Raw genomic sequence first — 24,159 nt, 5'->3', positions numbered from 1 at the left:
TATAATGAGTGTTTTTTCCTCACCAAGGTTGTAGGTGTGAACCATTTGTAACAAATGTTCTGATGCAGTTTGAAGTTTCTTGTTCTGTTCGTCTCTACATCACCAAGTCAAATGTCTCTCTACTGTTTAGGTGGTATTTTATTTTATTTTATTTGGTAATGTGTTAAATTGAACTGTAAACCACTTTTAGAAGTGAAGCATCTCGCAGCAATGGCGCCCTCTGCTGGCAAAAGGCTTTCTATTAAAGCATTTGCTCAAATTACCTTGATGAGGAGCAAAAAAACAAGTCAACCACGAGACATGTTTATCCAATTTATTCATGAACATACACGTACAGTTATTGAGTACATTAGTATTTTTGTAGCATAGCATTTTGCCTTGACAACAGCTGCTCGGAGGGACCCTACAGAACCCTGTCACGTCCTTTTCCAATGAACAGGATTTGAATACTCCCTGCAGAATGAGAAGTACCCTGGCTCTCCACAGTGGACACGATGCTGCCCAACAACCAACACATGGCTGTTTTCACAACTAAAAAGGCATTAAGAATTGACTGGGAAGGAGGCAGGCTACGGTTTATTCTTGGTCCCCCCCTCCTTACTTTAAATATTGCTCTGACGTGCTTCTCTGAGGCCTTCTGGGTAACGAAGGGAGGGTCTGGGTGGGGCGGGTGGTCGGTCACTGGACATGCAATGGCCTCGTCACGTTTGCCCTCTCTCTTTCACAGTGATAAAATGAACATGGAGCTCAGGGCCTAGACTAAGTTCCATGGGTCACCTGACCAGTCACTAATTGGCAACACCAGAGGTAAATGTCTTAAACTGAGGAGAGAAAAAAGGGGGGGGGGCGGGGTTTGGTGAACCTGACATGTCGATAAACGCTTGAAAAATCTTTCCTCGTCATTTGCTGTGCTACATCTGCCCAACATCGCTGTTTTCAGAAACAGGCCAAGTGCGGCGTCTCCCCCGGTAAGAAAGGTGGCACGCTTACGTAGCACGAGTTGAACCATCCGTTGAGTGAGATATCAGCACCCTCCCTGTTCCCTTTGAGGCAGGGGGGTGGTCAAAGTGCTGCTCATAAGGAATACTCAGATCACAGATGATAGGACGCCACTGGCACACCACACACTAGTACAAAGTGCAAGAGAAACAACAGCCACGCTACTGTGAGCCTACAAGGAGCCTGAAGCACTGGAATACTGGGGCGAAGAGGCCTGAACTCGCCATCCTGCCAAACTGTCTGACGGCCTTGCTCATCTAAAGAATTCTCTGGAATGTTAAAGAGACTTGACCAGGTGGGATATGATAAAGTTAAAACTAACTTCACTTCTGATCGGTTTCGACGAGAGACGAGGACTCGTTTTGAGAGAAGGGTACCGAAGGTGCCAGCCAGTCTGCTCACTGGAATGTATCAAGAGTGGAACGTGGTTGAGATCCCACACTCAGCAAGATTGTAAAAACTGGAGTGGACACCCGGCTGCCGGTCGCCCATCTGTCCTCCATCTCCAGAGCTGGAAATGCTACAATGCTTTTTACAAGTGCTAAAGGCCCCCGTTAAGAATATATATTAAAAAAAAAAAAAGATTCACCTTGAACAACCAGAGCTAACTTTGGTAGGAGCGAGAGGAGGAAAGGGGGAGTTTATAAATTGACGTCACCATGATGCAGTCTAAACCACAGCTGTTGTCTAAGAGCAAATACAACAAAAGACTTCACAAGAACCCAAACTAGTTTAGCAGTGAAGAAACAAGTTCATGCTTTTTGAGGGAAGTTTTTTTCCTGTATTCTATCTATTTTACAGAGAAGGAGGAAGAGAAGGAAAAACAGGTCTAGTAAAATACTATGTATATTGAGCCACACAGCTCCCAGTATATTACCATGAGGTTTTGTAACAAAAATCTTGAAACCTTTTTTTTCTTCAAATTCTCTACCAAGAAAAATACAAAACATTATAAGGCGGTAAGTAACTATTTTTTTTTTATATATTTTTTTCCTCTTTTTAGGATTTCTTAATTTGAGAAGCCGTTACAGTGCAGTTGATCCTCAAGACAGCCAGGCCAGGCTTCACTGCTGCTTGCACTCAGCTGGGGGGGCTGCATCCTTCTGGAAGAAATCACAGGGATGAGGAGGAGGAGGGAGCTGTTAATATGAAAATCACTCAGGACACACACTTAGACACACTTCACACACTACACACAGCCAAGCCACTTCAACACCTAAAACATTAAACACGCTTTCAGACATCTAAATAGAGTCTGAAGTGTCATGTCCCAACTATTTTGAGCAAAGCTTAAAAGAGTTTTCTTTAAGACAAAACAAACCACGTATGAACGAAATGAGTGACATGTTGACTGAGATAACTGGGGTTGGGCGTGTTTATTGGGGCTATGACTTCAGATGTGTATAGATCAGCAGGTAGAAATAAGACATCTGCACCACATGGTGGCCCCTGAGGTTTAAGGATTTAGATGCCAACCATGATCTGCAATGTCCCTGGTCCTTATCCCTCCACAGATCTTTGTTCCATCTCTATCTGATTATTTTGCTATCCACAGCATCAAGGCAAAGCTACAAACAATAACTGGACTAGATTCCTTTCCTATTGTTGTCTTTTTACAGCAGTGGAGGAACAGAAAGGATACACAGTGAGGGAGGGGTATGGCAACAATGGTGCCGAAGATGTCACAGGTCTATCTGTGATAAGCTTCAGTCCACTCATAACACACGTCTGGACAATGCATTGGCTACAACCAACAACAGTCCACGTTTAAGGACTTGGTCTGATAACTTGTTAAATCACTTTATCTCCACTGTGACTGATTCAAGTTCTTCATGTTGGCTGATAGAAAACCCAATATCAGGACAGAAGTCCAATAGCGTATATTTTATGAGTATGTAAAGATTATAATACTCACGGAGGCGATGTCTACATATTAAGGATCTATTTGAAACGGATGTCTGCCAGTGCTGCTTATTTTTGGTGTTGCTACAACTGGGTGATAAATGTAAACACTTTAAACACAACCCTCAGGCCGCTGAGCTCAAATTAATTAGCTGTCAAAAGCACAGGAAACACTTGAGTGTGTCAGACAGGGAGATAATTAAGAGGCCATCATATCCGGGGGAAGGGCGTCCTTCCAGCAGACATTAGACACTTGTAGAGGGGACGGCACACTGCAGCTGTTCAGGCTGCTGTCCATGGCCTGATGTCGTACTGACTGCACAGTGCAAGGTCATTTTCACCACTGTGAAACACAACTGGCCTTTAGGATACTTTAGTGACCGCAGAAGGTTTTGAGGACAGAAATATTAGCTTTAGTGTGACAGTATACACTGAAGTTTCACCAGAGCAAATGCAGACTAGAATGTATCATCTGTTTAAAGACCTTGCGAGACATGTTTTTAAAATCCGTTGCCAGAAATAGTGTTTCCGATTATAAATGTAACGATGGCACTCTCACACATATAGAAAACTATTTCCTTGTATTGTGGATATTTGCTCACGATTGGTTAGGTCTTAGGCAGACAGACACATTCAAGGCCATTATACCAGCATTAAAAGCAGATCTATAGAGACAAGGGAGCAGACAGAACTAATGTGGAAAAGGGAAGAACATAAAAACATGAAGAAATGGACCAATGGTGATTCAATGAAACAAACATCCACAAATAAAACTCAGAATTCATGGCAGACAAATCCTCATCCTGACAAATAAAAATAAATGAAAAAAAACAGATGACATTTGTAGACGGGAGAAGTTCAACATGGTGGAGGAAAAGAAAAGGGAAGGTCGGACTATTTTCAACATACAGAAGTGATACAGGTGCAAATGCAGAGCTTAATATGGGTCAAACTTCAAAACAACCAACGACAAACCGGTGTGTTAGTAGATCGGGAGGGTGCAGCACGGCGGCAGAAGAGAAAAGGGGTGCTCATGGATGGGGCGGGGGGTGCAGAGAGATGGATGCACGATGGAAAAACAGGAGGGAAAGAAAAGAGGTGGGGGTGTGATGGTAGTAAGCTGACAATTCACAAGCTTTACCTACCAGGACAGGGTTATTTTTCTACTGTCACCATTTAAACCTAGTGAGGAAAAATTTAAAGAGTAGCTGACAAAAGATGCCAAAGTGATCGAAGATGAAGAAACATTGATGAATAGGAAAAAAATAAATAAAAAAAGCAAAACTAGCAGAATACAGAATGTCAAAGATGTTTTTTTTTGCTTAGCAAAGAAGAAGCAGAGGTCATGCTGGTTTACATCGTGTAGTGTGAAGTGTTTGATTTCGAACCAAATCAATAAGGATGGACTTCAAGAAGCCCTAAGCTTGTGTATGTGGACTCACACAAAATGTGCAACAGCCATTAAAAAGTTTAGCTTTACACTATAAGCACATTATGCATCAAGGGATTCGGTTTAATGGAGCTTGCGCTGCTTTTGTTCACTCTGCTTATTCATAGTTTTAAAGCTAAATTAGCTGCATCATTAAAGCAGTGACACAGAAACCAGTGAATAAACAGAGCCGACAGGAGAGGACCGGTTATTTGTCTCGGTGGAATTACAGCAAGCCTCCGCAGGTTTGCGCTTCATCCACCCATCTACATTTTTACAATTGTGCCACGGTTTTCCAACAGAAAATAATGCAACTACATGAGGCAGCAGTGTTCATATCAACTTATTAACCCATTTAGACCTGATGCCATATATGCATGAAAATACCAAAATAAGACCACATGTGCCATTTCCTTTAGAGCTGGATGAGCACCAGTGTGTTTTAGGTCTGCGGTATATATTTGCTGTGAACAACGCGTACACAAGTTGGCTGTTTTGCGTATCCTCCTCGAGTGTCATCCAGCTTTGTCCGATTACCACAAGCAAAACCAGACGTGGCAGAAAGATCGTCTGAGCCAAAGTGTTTGTGATGTAATACATCACAGTTTGCTAAAATACTTGCAGGAAAGGCAAAATGGATTATGGGAAATGCAGTTTGTTTGTTAGTGGTCTCGGCCTGCAAAAAGTGTTTAGGTTGTGTTTCGACAATGGCTGATGATCTAAGCGCTGGGAGCGATATTGAAGCAGAGTACAGCAAAAATAAAAACAATGAAGAAGCTTCAGACCTGGACGATGTTCATGAACATTTGCGAAAAGGCAATGATTTACAATTAAAGACAAATATTGAAGCTACTATGTTTTTTTATTTCTCTATATATACACACGTCTCCTACTGTTCAGAAACTTGGCAATTCTGTCAGTTCTTCAGAAAATGGTTCGAGGTTGTTGTTTTCAAACAACACTTGAGTTTGATAGGGTTTTTATTCTGCACTTTAGGGCTTAATGGGTTAATTTCTTTCAAGCATGCCGGATCTGTGTGTTGCTTATAGTTAAGTTTCAGGTTTTAGTAACAACATGCAGCAGTCAGACTTAATTGACTGGTGAAAAGGCATGCTTAAAATACAAGTAAAGATAAGTTTAAAACCATGGTGAACAACAAGAATGTTTCGTTCTGTCTTAGTCCAGGGGCCAAATTAGATCATGACAACAAAATAAAAGCTGAAGCAAAATGAGATGCATTTGACAGTATGTACTCTGTATGTTGAAATCTGACAAGTCAATTTAAGACAGCCATTCTCTTCCTGCAGCTCAGGACGCCCAGAGGGCACCGGGTGGTGTCGTGCGAAAAGTTTCTTACTGTGATAACGACAAAACATTTACTCATGAACTGGCAAAAGGTTCTGAGAGATCACTGCAGGCTATCCATGGCCTCCAGAGCATCCTGAGCCAACTAAGTTGAGAATAGCTGAGTAAGGTCTCTCTCAGGACACCAGAGATCTTTAGAGGGAGGGGGGAGTGTGTGTGCTGGGGGGTGAACTCACCTTGGGATCATAGTCAGGGTCGTTCTCCTCATCAGCCTCCTCCTCACCTTCCTACACACACACACAGCACAGAGACGTCAGTCTAATGGGTTCCCCCCAACAACCATAATAAGCTCATATTCACGTTTACAACAACAATAAAACTACATCTCACTGTGGTCAACAGTCTCACTAGTTAACTGTGCAGTGCCCTAAGTAGTCTCACCTCATCATCAGCCTCCTCCCCCTCTTCATCGTACTGTAAGAACAAAAGGGAGGATTAGTTAGAAACCTAAACCGTCACATTTTTAATGAAGAATACACAACTGCCAAGGAACTTAGCAATGTTATCTCAGGCTACATCCATGATACAACGTCGTCTAAGTCATTGTTTCCAAACATCACTGTTTCTGCTCGTCCAGACTAAAACACAGCCAAGACGTTTTCAAACTGAACTGGGCCCAGCAGCTTTTCCAAACATACCCATAGCCAAGTTCATGCATTATCAAATGAAAACGTAGTATTATGGATGTAGCCTTAACTGCTGAAAATCAGTGTGCAGTCACGTTCCGCCCAACGGAATAAGCGATACTCACATCGTCATCGTCATCCTCTATGGCCTCTCCTGTGAAGTAGAGCACGGCCCGAGGTACGATCCGCTCACGGATGAAGTGGCCGATTTCAAAGTCAGCAGCCAGAACTGCCTCCGAGTCCTCGTCCTGAAGAAAGACAGACATTTGATTTGTGCATGTCCGGTAGTCTCCCCTAAAGATGCACTACACTGAGATTTTAAGCAGCATGAAGCAGTTCAATACAGCTCCAGGTATTCAGTGTGTATTAGAGTTTGTTAGGAAGTTATATATGTATATCTATAAAGATATATCTTACACGTGATAAATTATTTTTATACTTTCACCAAGTATTTCCAATCATCGTGGAAGAAACTTTTCCCATACAGCCCACAAAGCACTGCAACTTAATATAAAAAAAGTAATCTTCATCGAGGTTCAATTCCCAACATGTGGATTTTACCTTGCACTAAAACCAAATAAAACCTGTGATTCTGGCTCATCTCAGAACTATGACTAGAAAAACTGATTAACGTTAAAAGTAGTAAAACTAACTGTAACTGCCTGTATGAAAGGCAAGCACTGGGCATGCAGTGAATAAGCCATAACAATAAAACCTACTTTTCTATTTCCATTTTCTCTGCATCCCAACTACAACTGGGTGCTTTAAAAGACTGATTATTCTTCCATTTCAAATCAAGTTAAATCACCGAAATTGAATTAAAGGGGGAGAAGAGGTGCTTGAGTTCTTTGACAGGCAGTATATAGGGTTTTGGTATTAGTACTGATGATATAAGGCATCGGATTTCAGCCACGTTTAAAAACAAGTGCAAGCTTTCTGGAGTTTGGTGACATATCAGATCAATAAAAAACAGCAAATGATTAATTTCTTCACTTCTGCAAATTTGGAAAGATGGAAGTGGAATTATCTAGTGATGGCGTCAGTGAAACACGGTTTTAAACAAACAAATACATAAAGTGGAAGAACAATGACTTACCAGTTCTCCACTTTCTGGAACTGTGAAAGAAGAAGAATAGATATGGTTTGTTTAAATAAACAGTAAATGTCATTCCATGATTAAATAATCCCTCATATTCCTGCCCCATCGTTCTTACCCTCTGGTGGAGTGAAGAAGTTGAAGAAGGAGTCGTTGGGGACTGTTTTGGTGACTGTCCTGACGGTGCCGCGACCCTTGTGCTTCTGTTTCTTCTTAATGGTTTTCAACGTGACGTTCTTGCCCTTTGTCCAGTCAATCGTGCAACTGTGGTGGAACAGGAGGAGGAGGCAGCGTCAGAAAGCAACGTCAGTATCCAACATTTTAAAATGTCAAATCTAATTAGAGATTAAAATAAATCAGCTTAGATTTATTTTAGGAATGCAAGTGGTGAGGTCACATAAAGATGAGTCAGAAAATAATGAGGTCATGATGAGAAAATGTTTGGTGAAGACTATATTGGATGCTGTGTGTGGGGGGGGGGGGGGGGGGGTTAATAAATAACAGCTCATGTATAAAAAGGAGGCTGACATTATAAACAGAATAATAAACTCTGACAGAATGACAACAAATTATCTAATTTACAAAATGAAGACCATCGCAAAACAAATTAATGTTAAACTTAGGGCTGAAACTATCAATTATTTTAGTTTTTGTGTATTCCATTGATTATTCAAGCAGTATGTGTAACTTACATATCATAAAAGCATACTTAATATAAGACACACTGTCATTCTGCATACACACGTAATGGTCAGAAGCTCTGCTTAATGCCCAAAACAACATATTTATCTAAACCAGGGGTTGGCAGGTAAGCTTGGCCACTGATTCGCTGTCACAGTATAGTGTTTTCCAATTAGAAACAAACAGATCAACAGACATGTGTCTGTACACTAAACCCATGGGTGACCCGATCAACATTACACACAGCAACGAGCCATAACGCATTCAAATACTAAAAAAAGGTTGTCAATATGGACATGCTCTACCTCGCAGAAGCTCGGCTAAACACCAATAATGACCATTTTCCCCTTAAACAAACTATTCAAATCCAAGGAACTAAATCAGCATGTCCACAAAGCTTGTACCGACGATCATGCTACTTTTTTTTCTGGGGCTCACCTCTCGGTTTTGCTACTCGCTATTTTCTCAGGTCTTATGTCATTCAAGCATGTGACAGACACGTACGTAGCATAAGCATGTTGTGCAAGAGTAACAATGCTTTCTGGGACAAACTGACCACTGAGCAGTAGTCTGTTCGGATTTATTATTTGAATCGAGGGAATGTTATTTGAGTAATTGTTGCAGCTCTGGTGAAAGAGACACATAACTGAAAAACAGGAAAAAGCAAATGCTAATTCTTTCGCTTGCTTAATCAAATTCACGACAGCATAATGCAACACAAATGACAGATGGCCTGATTAAACAACAGAATTCGGAACTGTACTCACCCTGTGCAGCACATGATTTCTGGGCCGTCAAAAGAAAAGGGGTCGCTCTCGTCGGGCTCTGACCTCATCTTGTAGGTTTTTGTCAACACTGTGTTTGTGAAGAAGTCGTTGGCCTCAAAGTGGAACTCTAACGTGAAGCTCTGGGTGAAGAACGCAAAAAAGACAGGGTTGAATACAACTCACTTGGCAAATGAGCAGATCGCTTTAAGCTATTTACACGAGTGTCAGCTTACTCACCATGGGCTGTCCTGGATCTGAGAATTTAACTTTAATGTCTTGTAAATGTTTAAGGATGGGCTCATCATGTTCCTGAAGAAGAGAGACAGCACCAGAGCGTTAGATCATCCAGAAAACGAGAAAGAAAAGAGGCAATGTGCCACACACTTTGTTATACCCCCTTTCAAACCCCTGTGCTGCGCTACTTGGCCAGCAGGTGGAAGCACACCCTGATTTTTCATTGCTCGACTGTGACCCATTTTGTCTGGCTCGTCAGGAGCCGTCTGGATCAGCCTACCTGCAGCATGTCACTGAGCAGGTCCACGTTTTTGAAAACCGTTAACCAGAACTCGGGGATGCCTTTGGGGTCCTCCTTCTCCTCGTCCTTCTTCTCCTCCTCTAGTTTGGCCTTCTCCTTCATTTCATCCTGATTGAAGGAGACATTTTCCTCTTCAAAATAAGGCTTGCCCAACCACTTGCTCTTTTTCACTATGTCAACACAAGATTTTCACCCAGGATGATAGCACTGGGGAGAAGGTGAATAGCCACAGAATAGCTACAATTTTAGCAGCAATAAATCATTAAACTGATTTCATCAAGTCCGATGCCGCTCTACGACTTACATTCAAATCCTAGTCTTTCATTATTAGCTGCATGCAATGCTTCCATTTTATGAAGTGAACTTTATTGAATTCTGGTTTAGCAAAGAGGGCACATGCATAAAATGTAAGCAGAAAGATAAGAATTCAGCCCGACAGGAAGCATGCAGGTGTGTAAACGTCACCTGTACCTGCTTACTTACGGTCAGCTCTTCCTCCTCATCTGCCTTCCATTCACATTCCTCATCTGTGGGCTCGTAAGCTGCTTTCACGATGTCACTTCTCTGTCAACGGGAGAGGAGAAGGTTAAGAGTTTGTACCTGTGGCTCTAAAGTAATGCGCATTACTCCATTATCTCTGTGTTCCATCATGTGATGGGATTCTTAAAGAAATGTAAAATTACAAACACAAAGAAAATAAGGTTTTCTGTTAAATCAAGAGGAAGTTGTTTCAGTGATCCTGCCCTGCTATTTTCACTGGAAGGGGAGATAATGAAAACACCGGCCACTCCTTCAATCCCTGGTTTGTTTTCATGAAAACAAATGTGCCTGATGTGCTGCATTAGGGATGTGGGAAACATGTGGGTTGACCGTCAACAAAATCGCTCCTCGCACATAAAAGTTTAGAGCAGGGTCATTCTACCTTACTGAACAACATCAGTTCTGCTGAGTCATGTGACCTACAGAAGTATGAAAACTCCATCTTTAATCAGTGTAACAACAGGAAGTGTTTTATTCCCACATCAATGACAAGGCCTTTGTTTCATCTCTGATCTTGCTGCAGATTCTGTGGAAGTGAGACCGCATCAAGCATGTTGTGTATTTGATAAAGAATTTATCACATGCATTATGTTTTCTTGTGCAGTTACTCTGAACACTGATAAACACTTAACATCCAACACAAACAAACACGCAACGCGGCTGCATAAACATTGTCGAATCGCAAATTAAGGATAAAGAATGTGACGTACTTTGTCAAACAGGGGTTGGTAGAGAGCTGCGTACTTCCTCTCCAGTTCATGTACTTCTTCGTAGAACTTGGCCTCAATGTGGGCACACTTCACCTGCAGGTTTTTCAGGGCGTTTACGCGTCTCTTCACAACCTTTGGTAAACTGTGGGACAGACAGAAGCAGAAAAGTTGTGAGAGGAATGCTGGGGGGAAATAAGAAGGTCCTGGCACTCAGAAGTTTTGATCTACCGCATGTCCTCAACTATGAGTAGGAGATTAAAAAGTAAACAGGAAAGACATGGTATGAGTACTTGATATTTTGTGTGGTTTAAAGGCTACAACTGATCTCAGATCTGTAATATTTGTTTCGCATTCAAGCATGTGTGACCAGGCCTTGATGTGTCTTCTAACTAAAATTCAGTAATGTGGATGCAGCCTGTCATGAAAACTTGTCTTTCAAATTATGGTACTCAAACATGACGATATTAGTATGTGTTGACTTGTGACACGTCGACATAGGGTAATTATAAAACTTAGAATGGCATTTGTTAATGCAGAAACAATATATAATAACAATATAATTTGTAATAATTATTATTTCCCTAATGGGAGAAGTATATAACATTGTCCTGTCCAATCAAAACTAATATATGAACTCTAAATCAGTGAATATCATGGAATTTAAGTGAAAACAGTTGGACTGCTGAGTTCGTGCAACCACAGTGAAATGTGAAACCTAAAAATAGATGTGTACATAATTTGTTATTGTGCTTTTCTTTTACTTCCAGGCTTCTAAATTTAAAAACATGGGACAAAATGTGCTTAATTTGGAGGACGTGGTAACAGAGAGGACCCTGCCTCTGAAGTTAATCTGCTGAGAGCTTTAGAGCAGAGCGACACACTGCAGGGGAGCACTCTCCCCAGAGGATCTCCAACGAGCCAGGGTGGCCTTCCGAGGACGCTTTTTAAACAAACTGAAACCGTGCCAAGAACACATTTTATTGACATTTGCTTCATTTAGCATTGAGGAAGCTGTGTCTTATTTGTAGACAGATTTATTGTTTTAAGCTTGAGGGATTCATGGCCAGATTCCTGCTCTGAATAACAGAGTGGCTTCCTCAACATCATAATAAAGAATATTAAAATTGCCTTTTAAAAAGCCTTTTAAATTGCACTGTAATTAATTGCCACCAACTCAACACCCCCCTTAACAGACCATAAATAAATATAATAAATAAATAAAGGTTAGATTGCTTATTTTATTTCAAGTCCAAAAGCTAAAAATATGATGTATAATAATGTATATGACAAATATTTACTGCTGAAATAGTTTCACCTACTGAATCAATTAACAACATTATTTATCCATTAATAATAAATTATTTGAGCCCAAACAAGACCGGCTTGTTTAGGGATTATGGCCATCTCAACGTCAGGACCAATGGGAACTTCTGTGATTACATCTTGTATATATTTAATAACTACAGGTTTCAAATATCTGTTATCATCTATTCCAGAGCTCTCATTTGTCCACCTTATCTTGTATATATATATATATATATATATATATATATATATATAAACTGGCTGAATAAGACAGTGTAGTTAATTAATATCCAATCAATGTAAATTATTTTTAACATATTCATATAAAAAATAATAATACTTCATAGTGCAACAATAAAGTCTAAACCCTCTAAAGACTGTTGAGTTTTTCACAGAGTTAGGTTTCTCTGCAGGATGGTAAATGAAAACTATTCTGGATGCATGTTTTGTCCCAGGTGCCTCGATGATCAAACTGATGAGTTCCTGGTTGACTTTTATTTGACAAGTGGATCAAAGTTCTGCTTCCTTATGGTTTGGCTGAGGAACAGTGGGAAGCAAAGCCCTGCAGCCACAACACACGACTACATGCACAGCATCTCATGTCATGTCTGTACTTCTGCACTGAGGGCTTTTACAAAAAGACTGAAGTCATCGCGCTGATACATTCAGATCACACAGTGGTAGAATCAACTAACAGAAGGCTGTGATCACTGGGGTGTCAATGGGACTTTAGAACAGTACCTGTGAAGCCCGGTGGTGGCTTTTTAAAGACACTGTATTAGTATGCACTTAGAATAAGGGCCTTGTTTACCAATTGCTGTAGATTTGTAGATACAGTACAGGAGAAAAGCTCTGTTTGCCATTTTCCTTTTGTTTTTGCAGGGAAAGGACAATTGTCTTTTTTGACGCTGCTGTCAAACTTTTCTGTCTCCAGTGTTTTAGTAGGTAAGGATTACGTCTGAGGATACACTGGCTGATTGATAAGTAGGGAACAGGTTGCCCGTACTGTTCTCCATCTTCTATCCTTGAACTGAGCCAATCAAATTCAAGCTAAACAATGGCTGTGTATGACACAGGCTGTCGACTGGCTGCCTTTTAAGCCGCTCTGCACAAAGTGATGTCTCTGACACTGAGCCAGTTTTCCCTCTTGCTTCGCTGTTATAGAGACGGCTAATACCTGACCTAATGTGAGCTGAGGTTTGACATTCCCCTCATGTGAGAGACTCAGCAGTACAATGAAACCTGACTGTAAACTCAGTATGGGCTCAGCTATTGAGTATCACGTTGAATGCATCTTCATGTTTAAGTGGAACACTGCTGCTACAGATAAGAATGACTGAACTTCACCTGAACTTAAGTTGCCTAAAAATATATCTAGTCAACAAGGAACAGTCACCATTTAGAAAACTAATTAACCTAATATGTAAGCAGTTTGACGAGCAAAAACATTCTCAACCTCTGAATCATAGCCCAAAGCAACATAATGAAAAGGCATGGTTGAATGCTACCAAGATTAAGATTTTACAAAAACAACAAATGTGAATAATAAAAGGAAATGTTATGATGAAAATAAAATACTGCAGTTTTGGCCAATAAAGCGTTTTTAACAGCCCTTTGCCAAAAGATTAAATGATCAGGTCGGCTGTTGTAAAAGTAGCAACAGACTGAGTAATCGGTCGACTGATTAACTGGACTGATATCTGGCATTATGAGATAACTGGTATTGGCTGATGTCGGCCCCCATGAGGCAGATAAATGACTTAAAAGCAACTTCCCTACTTTCATGTCCTTAGAGATGCTGAACTTCTGAATGATGCTGCAGCCAAATTCTGCTACGTGACAAAAGAGCCAAGATCAAGATCAAGATGTGTCATTCCTCACCTCTCCATGTACCCCGATGGTGAGCCGTTCAGCCCGTCCAGCCTCTCCTGCAGCGCAGCCAGGATCTGTGGATTCTGCATCATCTGCACAGTCAGCTGACGAGCTGAGCACACAAAACACAGAAAAGTCCAACGTGTAAGATGAAGGCAGACAAATTCAGGAGGTATGAAAGAGTCATTTTGGTCATATTTGGGACAGGAATCAAAGGCAAGCACAAATTGAACTCTTTCTACTCAGTAATGTGACCTGAGCCTTAAACAACAGCTGAGTTTTCCTGAGTTATAGTGCACATCACAGAATAATGGCACCGCAGAGTACAAGAGCCGTTTTAATCTCTCCATCACCTTCCTGCATACTTTGTTGTTCATTTGAGTAAATAACAGCCTGAATCAAGTCCACTTATTAACATGCCAATGCAGCAGAGACACAAGAGGTGCCAGTCACCAATAATAAATGCTGCTCTCCTTTTGTAAAAGCAGACAGGTGACATATGGTACGAAGTGAGTCTCCAACACATTGCTAATCAAAGCTCAGTCTGATTGCCGCTGGCAGGTGAGAAGATTAAAGAGACTGGAAGTCACTTTTCTCTGTTGGCACACCCTGGCCATTTTGCTTGTGGTGTGTTAGAAGCTCAAATAGATCTTGCTGTCCAAGACTTTGCTTCCAGTAAAATAAAAAGACTCACGCTGGTCTAAAAATCACAAAAGAGGTACTGGCTGAATGATTGGATACAAAATACCACTTTGGGTGGAGAAATCAGTGAGAATCAGCCGCTGCCACCACAGAAAGGTGATATGTACAGACATTACATAACCACTGTGTCAACATAGCAAGTGGGTATAATTTATTTCTCTAGTGACATCCCTACACTTTCTAACATAAAAAGGTACTCCACTCGAAATGTATCCTACAACTATCAACATTTGGCCCTTGCAGGTTTAAACAGAATCTATAAATGTTTGTAGCCTGTAATTTTCATGAAGCAGCAAGTAAATATCTTTAATTCAATCATTTATAGAGTAGAAATCAATTGACAGCTGCTTGTTGTATGATTGCTCTATGGTACTTTAACATGCTTCTGAAGAGATGGCTCTACTCTAACAATTAAAGCACAATTACCTACAAATGTCTGTAGTTTGCTTTAATCATCAACAGCCCATCGACTTCAAACTTCCTGGATGTTTTGCTGCGGGTCCAAGGAAGTGCGGTGCTAGCTGTTTTTGGGAAGGGATGTTCTCGAGGGAGCTTCAACATCTCTTTTCTACACATTGCTTGATTTGAAGAAAAATGTGGAGCTACGCCACTGAGGCCAGTGTAGCACCTGGATAATTTGCACTGCGCACATGCCAGAGTTTTAAGAAAGCTGGAACTCAACTGAAGGAGGGGACACATTTATGTCATGGCATGTGTGTTGCTCTGAACCCAAAGAGCAGTGTCGAGCTTTAAGTTTTCAGGATGATGCTCTCAAGAAAGCTGCAATCGGGATTTATGTGCGCCAATCCCCCTACAGACAGGCACATTTTAAACAAGCACAGCATGAGTGTAAATAAAAGAAATTTAATTAATTCACTGAGACACAATAATGTCTGTGGCGTATATGGAAAATGCAACACCCTTACTGCATTTCTGGAATAGTCGGCCCCTAATGGAAAGCTCTGTTCCAACCACTGACATGCATTTTTAACAAAAACATTTATGCATCCCCTTTTTAAGAAAAAAAAGCAAAACTGTCGACAGTGAATAAACTTGAGGAAGAGTTACTGTATAATTTATACTTTATTTCAGCAGATATATTTTCACCTTTGGATTAGAAACATCAGTTCACTTTCACAAATCTTCAGAGCGGAGACATGCAGGTCTTCTTAGTTAGTTACTCGTGTCTCATAGCAGCCTTGATGTGTCAGTGTGTTATATGAGTGGTTTCTTAACAAGAGTTTGCGACGCACGTTAACACCAGCGGTCTGTGTATTACTCATGCATTTCTAATCTCACCTCAGCTTTCAGACTTCTTGTACGACTTTCCTGAGTGTGTGGTCGTTATGACAGATCACTTGCACTGAGTCAGAACGAGCCTTTAATCAAGTCTGCCTTCTAAAACACTTTCTAAATCTTGCTATAAATAGAAAAGGCCAAACACCCATCTATATCTATCTACAATGAGCCAGAAGTGGGCTTACACATTGGAGCCGTCTGAATCATTTAACGAGCATCAAAAGGATGCATAAACAGCATCCTGATCCTAAAATAAAATGGATTAGTGCCTCCCAGCTTCTCACTACAATTTTAAAATCATTTCATGCAAATAACTCCTCAGTTCAAAAACAAAACATAGTACAAACATTTTTATATAACCTGAATCCTTTAACATTTCTGAACTTTTGGCAGAGAGGCTCACCTTTGCTGTTTTCATCTTCTCCAGTCTCCTCTTCTTCCACTTCCTCCACATCCTCCATATCTGCTGGGTCCATTTCAGCCTGGTCTTTGCTGCTCGGGGAGACAGAGGGAAGACGGGAAGGTCAGACAAAACAGACACTCAGGTGTTAAACAGTCAATTAAAGCAAATACAACCAATCTGACTTTGAGGCTTTGTCCAGTCACAGCACCTTTTGACAAATTTGAGTTTTGAGTTCCAATGATCGGAGGGGTCCCTCAGAATGCAAACTAGTGGTTATAATGATTCAGCGGCAGGACATTGCTACAACAATGAACGTAGCGGAAAATATGAATCGATTATTTTCTGTCACCGCATCGATGAAGGACAGTGTGCTCCCCTGTGGGTTTGAATATGTTGTACCACACCTACATCAGTGATGTCACAGCTGGTGTATCTATCATTTTAACCGTCACTGACCCCTGGAGGCTACTTCAGGGACAAGACATACACCCAAAAGCAGAAGAAGAGACAGGTGGAGGAGAGGCCAAGTGTTTTCAGTCATCACTGAGGGAAAATGTACTCACTTGTCAATGTCTGCCATTTTAGCTGAGTCTCAGGTGATGCTAGAAAAAAAACAAAAGAAAATAATTAGTTTTGAAATACTGAAGAACAGATTAATTACTTTTGATCAACATATACTGTCACCAGATCTGGGTCACACAGCATTTACAAATACACTTTAGCGCTTATTTTAAATTGCTTACAGCACTGCAGGGGTGATGGCATAGTGAGTTCATTTGACTTAATTACAAAACACTAATAAAACATTCCCACATTAAAGGTTAGCTCTGATGGGATTCACACCTCTTTAAACGTAAAGGGATTCGACACATCTGGCAAGACAAGATGCAGGTGTACACATCCAGCATGCCTTGGGTTCAGTAAAAACATTAATGAATGCCCAAGACGGTTCCAGTTAATCATTAAACTTAACATTTAGATATGTGGCAAAACACCCCCCTTCCCATCACTCAACCTATTTTTTTTTTTTTACATAATGGCAGTAAAAGCTTTGCACCCTAACATTTTGTTGGAAGTCAAATAAAAATGAGCGTTGAAGGTAATCCTACTCATGCAAATGATTGCTGTGTGCACTACCACGTACAAAGGAAACTGCATAAAAAAATGAACAATATGCAGCAAACATTCTGCATATGATGAAAGATCCAAGGTGGTTTCTTCATCTTAAGCTCTACAAGACACAGAGGCCGTTTGAACAAATTCAGCCATTTAAATCTCGTCAAATCAGCAAAACAGAAACACTTCTTAATGTATGCTTCACCTCTATGAAGTCTACCAGTCACTGTTAAGAGGAGCATACACTTAAACTTTTCAATGGATGGAGTCTGACTCTGTTCCCTTGTAAAGGGAACAATCTCACGTGTAATATAACATTTGAAATGTCAACAGAAGTGAAAATGATCAGCACTGGGGTTGGGATGATGAAGATGCCACTGTCACCATCATGATGACAGCTATTCAGTGGTTTGTGTCCATTCTCAAAGTCTCACAAGTTCACGTTTTACAGTGGAAAATGCCTGCTCTTGAACACGACCCAATACATTTCTTCCACATTATAGTAGTTAGGTAAAGGTTTCTTCTGCTGCTTGGAAACATAACTCAGGACTTGTTTGTCAGGCATCTGCACTGTCTAGGGAGGAGTTCAGATAAATCAAGCACTTTATTCCACAACAGTTTGAGTAAATCAGGACGTCCCTCACAAAACAATTGATCTGCACTTTGTTCTGACCGAGACTGGAAAAATACATCTCTGCAAAGCACATTTATAAGTATTATTATAAGCACTGAATATAACTCAATGTCTATGACTATGTTGTGGATAATGTAAAATGCAAGCACATTCAGGTCAGGGGAAACTTGGATTTACAATAGGCAACCATTAGGATGTATGTTGTGTTATGATAGAATAATGTCTATCATTTAATATTGTGTTCTATTTTTTATTTCTTTGTGACACTACTAGATAAACTAGAAAATGAATCTGCTGAAAATGTGCTATAAGGTGAAATTGTTATCTGGATATGAAATGACAGATATCAGTTTTGGAGTTCTGGTCGTATTGCACAGCACTACTACAAGAAAGCAAGGCAACAGATCAGGACCTGGAAGTGGCCGTGTCAAAACTCACTGAGGTGGCTGTAACTCAAACCTAAAGCCTTGCACTGAATAATAGACTGGGAGAAAATTTGCCTGTCAAATGTAACTGAGCCACATCAGCTGTTAATCTGAAGTGGTAGAGATTTTCAACACTGGTGCTGGATCAACACAGATACAAAGCAAAGATACAAAACACTCGAATGCATGTTTCAAAATATCAAATTATAAACTGAGTTTAAATGTTAGATTCTCTATTGATCCTGAGGGAAGTGTACTGTTGTGTTGTATGGGTCTGTCCTACCTATCCCTCTGTCCACACCGCCCATCAGCAGTGTGGTGTAAATGAGCACAAGAAAGACGACACTCCCCAACAGACAGAGGAGAAATTCTTGTAGTTTAGCTGAGCTAAAGCAGAGGTAGCACTTCTCACATAGCAGCTCTCTCAAGGGGCCATTAATGTGCTTCTAGTGACTGTCAAAGCTCTGCTGGACTCCCTGTTCTGCCAGCAGTGAGTCTGACAGGAGCTTCTCATGGCTTGTTAGCTCCAACAACCTGCTCTGTGTCACTGTCCATGCTAAACTGCGGCGGACAGTCAGTCTCTCCCATGATGCAAACTATGCAGCCATGCCTCCCAGTTTCAGCTCCTTACTCATCTGTTGGCTTTTTAAAAATGTTGGAAGAGGCTTCTAACAGAATAGAAGGTGTGGTCAAAGGCAGCAGCTGATCTGTCCAATACATGTTTATGCAAGGTTTTCAATTTCTTCCTGAAATCAAAATGCAAAAACAGGTCTATGTTCACTCTCCTCTGCAATAAAATCAATTCAAACAGTAGACATTTTGCACAATTACAAAACGCCTAATTATTTCATTTCAAATAGTTTGCAAACATTTTAACTGCTTTCTACAATTAACAATTCAAAAGAAGGTTGATGAAATTGTAACCTAATACTTGGTAACTGTTGTAGAAAAATATCAAGAGTTGGGTCTCATCTCATACAGTCAAACATGGTTCATTGCTTTGAAGAAGCATTAGAATGATTAGTGGATTAACTGATAAGTCAATCTGCAAAATCAATGGACATTGTTTGGCCTTTAGACAGGTGGTTGAACAAAACAATTATTCACTGATTTATTAAAAGAGCTGACAGAGTAATCAATCATGAAAATTGTTGTTCATAACAGGATTACTCTGAATACCAATTAGTGACTATGAACAATTCTGGCAAACGTATTGATATTACCGTAAAAGATAAAATCTTGGGTAATACACTCAGTATAAACAAACTTGTTTTGCCGACTTCAACCACACCGCCCAACCCTAACCCAGAGTCCCACAGTCTCTGTGCCAGGTAAGACATCTGTATCCTATAATCCCAATACAAACTCTTTCTTTTCATAAAATAAAGCTTGAGACTGTGGCAAAGGTTCCTAATCCAGGTCTAGCAGCTGCCCACCTACGGGTTTACCATCCTGTCAAGTGTTCAGCTACATTCACCCATCATCCCACAGTCAGTGGCTTTTTGAATTGCATCACTTCACAGCAGCTCAGGCTCCAAGGCCCCAAACTCAGAACATCTTGAGTCACCCACTGAGATGAAACTGTTCCTCACAGGGGACCAACAATCTAAACCAAAACCAAGAGATATTAAGGCCGTTGGGATTTTTCTTTAAATGAGCACGACGAAAATATTTTTAAGGAAAGCCATCAAATCATCAACATCCCTGCATATCTTAGCTGTCCTACATTTTACTTATACAGTGACAATATTCAACCACAGAGCTGTAGTGACAGTTCACACATCTCAAAATAAAATCCACAACAGATCAAACAGTTTCGTCCTTCATGAGGGTACAAGTGATAAAGAGTGTGTGTGTGTGTGTATTTATGGCTTTCATCAAATCCTATTTCATCTCAACTGAGAGCTTCATTCTGTCATTTCCTTGAAACGGCGACACATTTTGAAGCTTTCACTTTTCAGTCGACATGATCCCAAAGTGAATGACTGCACATGGCCCCTGTTATCTCGCTACAATATCTGGGGTAAGATGACACCCAACAACACAGCCATCTTGTCTTCTCTATAATGCCAAATTATTGATGGGAAAGCTCTTAGCAAGCAGGAGCACACATTTTTCAAATACACTGTTGTTGCGTAAAATGCGATGACAGGGATTTTTCCAGTCAATTTGCAGTACTTTATAGATGGACAGAAATAAATGTACGCTGGGAGACTAGGCTCTACTTTTTACACCGATGATGTCTGAGAGGAGTTAGAATGAACATTTATTCTTTATCATTTGCTGATACTAAGGTTCCTAATATGCCTGCATGTGATTGAATATCTCAATACGACGTGTTATTGTGTCATGCATCTCAATCAGAACCACCATCTATCTCCACAAGGAATCAAGCATCTGTCCAAGTCTTGAAACATGATAGGAGATTGCTCTGATAACATGTGGGAACATCACAGCTGCACATGTTGAGTTTGACCTGTCACTCCTCCACACACATGGGACATATGAATCACCTTCACATATGTCAAGACAAAAGGCCGGCAGATACTACTAGACAGTACATATGATCAGTTCTGTGTGAGAGCTTCTTGTGTACCAGTGAACCATCAGACTGATCACACACACTTCTCCTCTCTGGTACCAGCCTCCCCCCCCCACCCCTAATCCTGCCCAGCGACCACGTGTTGCATGCTCAAGTCTAGCAAGCCGCCAATGACTAACAAAAAGCGCAGGGTGGGAGCCTGCTCGCTCTTAACTCTTGACATATTTGCAACTCCATGCAGCCCAAACAAGGCAGCTGCTGAGACGTCAATTGAATAAACGTCCCCTCGCGTCCTTCACAAACCCCCCGGCTAGTAAACTGGCTAACTTTAGCCGGCCTGTGCCCGGTCTTGTCAACGCGCTGCCTCGCTCTGTCCGGCTAGTTAAGCTAGCTTGCGCGCTGCTAGCTTGATGCGCACTACCCGGGTCTGAGCCAGTGGGAGGACCAGCCTCGACAGACTGTGGCTATGAGAATGTGGGCCAGTGGACAAGTGGTGCCACGGGCTCCTGTAGCACGTTTGAAGCCGCTTTTGTTGTGTCATGCTGCCGTGTGAGCCATTGGAAGCAGCCGCGGTGCGCCGCGTCCCTAAAAGTCCAGAGTCTCGTCCCCCACTTCCCCGCCCTGAGGATCATCCTCCAAATAATTAAGGTCGAGTCCAGAAAATACAAGATACAAGACACGTGTCAACAAATGTCGAATAACGATGACAATTACAGGAACTATTTGACGTGTTGTTGTTTCCATCAATGCTGTAATTCTCGGGTTAATCCCCGGAAAGAGAATACAGATGATTGTTTGATATTTTTTTTTATCGCGTGTATCGTTAACACATCATGGTGGAGCCATGCTCGATGGCTGCTGCCGCTGTCTCACTTGCTCGGTAGCATTAGCAGAGACCGAACCGTCTCCCTCCGCCGTCCGCTGGATAAAGCGGCTCAACCGGGGTTTTAACTTCCGAGACGACGCACAAGTTCTGGGGCGTCGGCGCCGAGGCCGCGTCCAGAGTCCAGTCCCTTACCTTCTCTCTGTGGCCGGAGGCTGGACAGGTTTAGACGGCGCTGCGCAGTGAAGCGGTCCCGGGGAAGAAAGACACTCCGCTCCGATGGCGGTAAAAGGGAGCGAGATCCCGCCGCCTGCGCTCATATACATCCTACGTCATCACGTAAACTGGCAGTCACCGAGGCAACGCTGCTCATGGGAGGGGCAGAGGCGAGGGCGCCCCGGGGGGGAGGCACAGGGGAGAGAGAGATCATCATCATCACAATCATCATCATCAAGCACCACCATCATCATCATCTTCATCATCATTAACATCATCATCTTCATTATCATTAACATCGTCATCATCATCGTCTTTATCATCATCATCAAGCACCATCATCATCATTAACATCATCATCTTCATCATCAAGCACCATCATCATCAATAATCATCATCATCATCATCATCATCATCATCACCACCTTCATCATCATTATCAAGCACCACCATCATCATCATCATCACCACCTTCATCATCATTATCAAGCACCATCATCATCATCAACAATCATCATCATCACCATCATCAAGCACCATAATCTCAATCATCATCTTCATCATCATCATCTTCATCATCATCACAATCATCAAGCACCACAATCTCTCCTCCTCCTCCTCCTCCTCACTGGGACTCACACTGTTATAACCACCTTTAATTTCACCAGAACATTATTAATTTCATTATTATTGATTATTTACAATAATTACGTCTTCAATGAAGTGATGTCATGATTCAAACCTGAAGGTTCATCACTGACCTTGGAAAAAGCTATAGTTTTTCTTTAAAACTTTCCGACCACATCATGACTTTCATCAGCCATTTGACAATTCTAGATAGGATTTTATTTCCCCGTAATCCTGCCTGACATACAGTGGGCTTTATGATAATGAGCAGCAGTAGACCTGCCAAAGGATACATGGGCCTGAAGAATTTGCATCCTATTTGCATTCTGTACCACTGCAGTGGCTGAGTTATAAATTATGTTGTTGTCCAGCCAGTGAGAAGCCGCAACCCCCTCTCCTGCCGACAGATATCAAAATCATCAAACTGGCTCCTGTCTCAATACTGTGCCAATTGTTGACACCATGTACATGTATCTAGTAATTAAGTTAGGTGTGTTCACAGCAAACCAAGACATTACCACAAGCAGCCACGTTTTTTTCTGTAGCCTTCCTCCTTCTCAGGTGTTCATGCCAGGTTCTCAGCCGTGACTCACTTCATTTTGCTCAGTTCTCTTGTAGTTGCTGCAGGTGAAACCCTCGATGAAAATATCTCATGCTCTCAGGTATGTCACAGTTTCAATTGGAATTTTCTCACTTGTCAAAACCAACAAAACTCATGGAGGAGATGTTCCAGAGTGTGAATAACTGCATCATTTGTGTTCAGTATCCCACAATATGAGAGGAAAAAAGTATTCTCGGTTGGTTTCCAGGAGAATACATGCTGATTTGTTCATGAATTTAGAAATCCCTGACCTACGTTATACAGATGAAATTGTCTGTGAGGATTTCAGAGAGATTCGTCTGTCAGGCAGCACCAGTCTGAGTGTTAGTAACGCCAGACTCACTGCTCAGCATCAGCTCTCTCTGAGCAATGTCTGGCACAAGCCCAAAGGTCAGATCTGTCATCCAACACTTTCCAACAAGAGGAAGCCTTCCCACGTGCGCCATGCCATGTCAGAAACTTGTAAGTGATTTTTTTCCCTGAGTCATCCAGGCTGGTAGTGTATGAATAGACAGTGGAGCAGATGACTGGAGGTGTTCACGGATGATTTTCTACTCGTGCAATGTTTCATTACACTTCATGACTCTGATACTTGAGAGCTGCCAGGTTTAACCAGTAAGACACTGGTGGTTGGTGAGCAGCTTTCGAGCAGCTGGAGGGATGGTGGTAGTAAGCATTGTCGCCTCACAGCAAGAACGTTCCTGGTTCTAATCCCAGTTTCGTCCGGGTTCTCCAGATTCCTCCCTCAGTCCATAAACACGCAGATTGGGGTAGGGTTAGAGAGTCATGCTGACTTTCTCCGCCTGGTCCCCTATAAAGTCTGTAGAAATGTGAGAACACAGGAGATCCTCTGATGATTTCACTGCGAGGACACGAAAATTAAAAAAAACAAACAAACATCTTTGGATGAATAAGCGGAGCCATACACGCAGAAGACACAACGA

At 41.5% G+C, this 24,159-nt stretch overlaps 1 protein-coding gene across 7 annotated transcripts; it reads right to left on the bottom strand.

The window, feature by feature from the left end:
- Positions 1-299: 299 nt before the first annotated feature.
- On the bottom strand, positions 300-22,125 carry nap1l1 (nucleosome assembly protein 1-like 1). Of its 7 annotated transcripts, none has more exons than XM_069519432.1 (16): positions 21,967-22,125; positions 16,795-16,833; positions 16,232-16,320; positions 13,837-13,939; positions 10,651-10,792; positions 9,872-9,964; positions 9,380-9,508; positions 9,103-9,174; positions 8,866-9,005; positions 7,536-7,681; positions 7,418-7,437; positions 6,447-6,569; positions 6,077-6,109; positions 5,872-5,922; positions 4,047-4,083; positions 300-2,102 (listed from the first exon to the last, which is right to left on the bottom strand). In XM_069519432.1, exons 2-15 carry the CDS (start codon positions 16,809-16,811, stop codon positions 4,078-4,080), a joined length of 1,164 nt encoding a protein of 387 aa, XP_069375533.1. In that variant the 5' UTR covers positions 16,812-16,833; positions 21,967-22,125; the 3' UTR covers positions 300-2,102; positions 4,047-4,077. The 7 variants fall into 7 exon arrangements, with proteins under 7 accessions (XP_069375533.1, XP_069375534.1, XP_069375535.1 ...); XM_069519433.1 differs by having other exon boundaries at positions 300-2,099; XM_069519434.1 differs by having other exon boundaries at positions 9,884-9,964; positions 21,967-22,118.
- Between the last annotated feature and the right edge of the window lie 2,034 nt (positions 22,126-24,159).

The sequence above is a fragment of the Paralichthys olivaceus genome, chromosome 23 (assembly GCF_024713975.1).
Source record: "Paralichthys olivaceus isolate ysfri-2021 chromosome 23, ASM2471397v2, whole genome shotgun sequence".
NCBI lineage: Eukaryota > Metazoa > Chordata > Actinopteri > Pleuronectiformes > Paralichthyidae > Paralichthys > Paralichthys olivaceus.
Note: the sequence above shows the minus strand (reverse complement) of the source record. Positions and strands in the feature narration are given on the sequence as shown.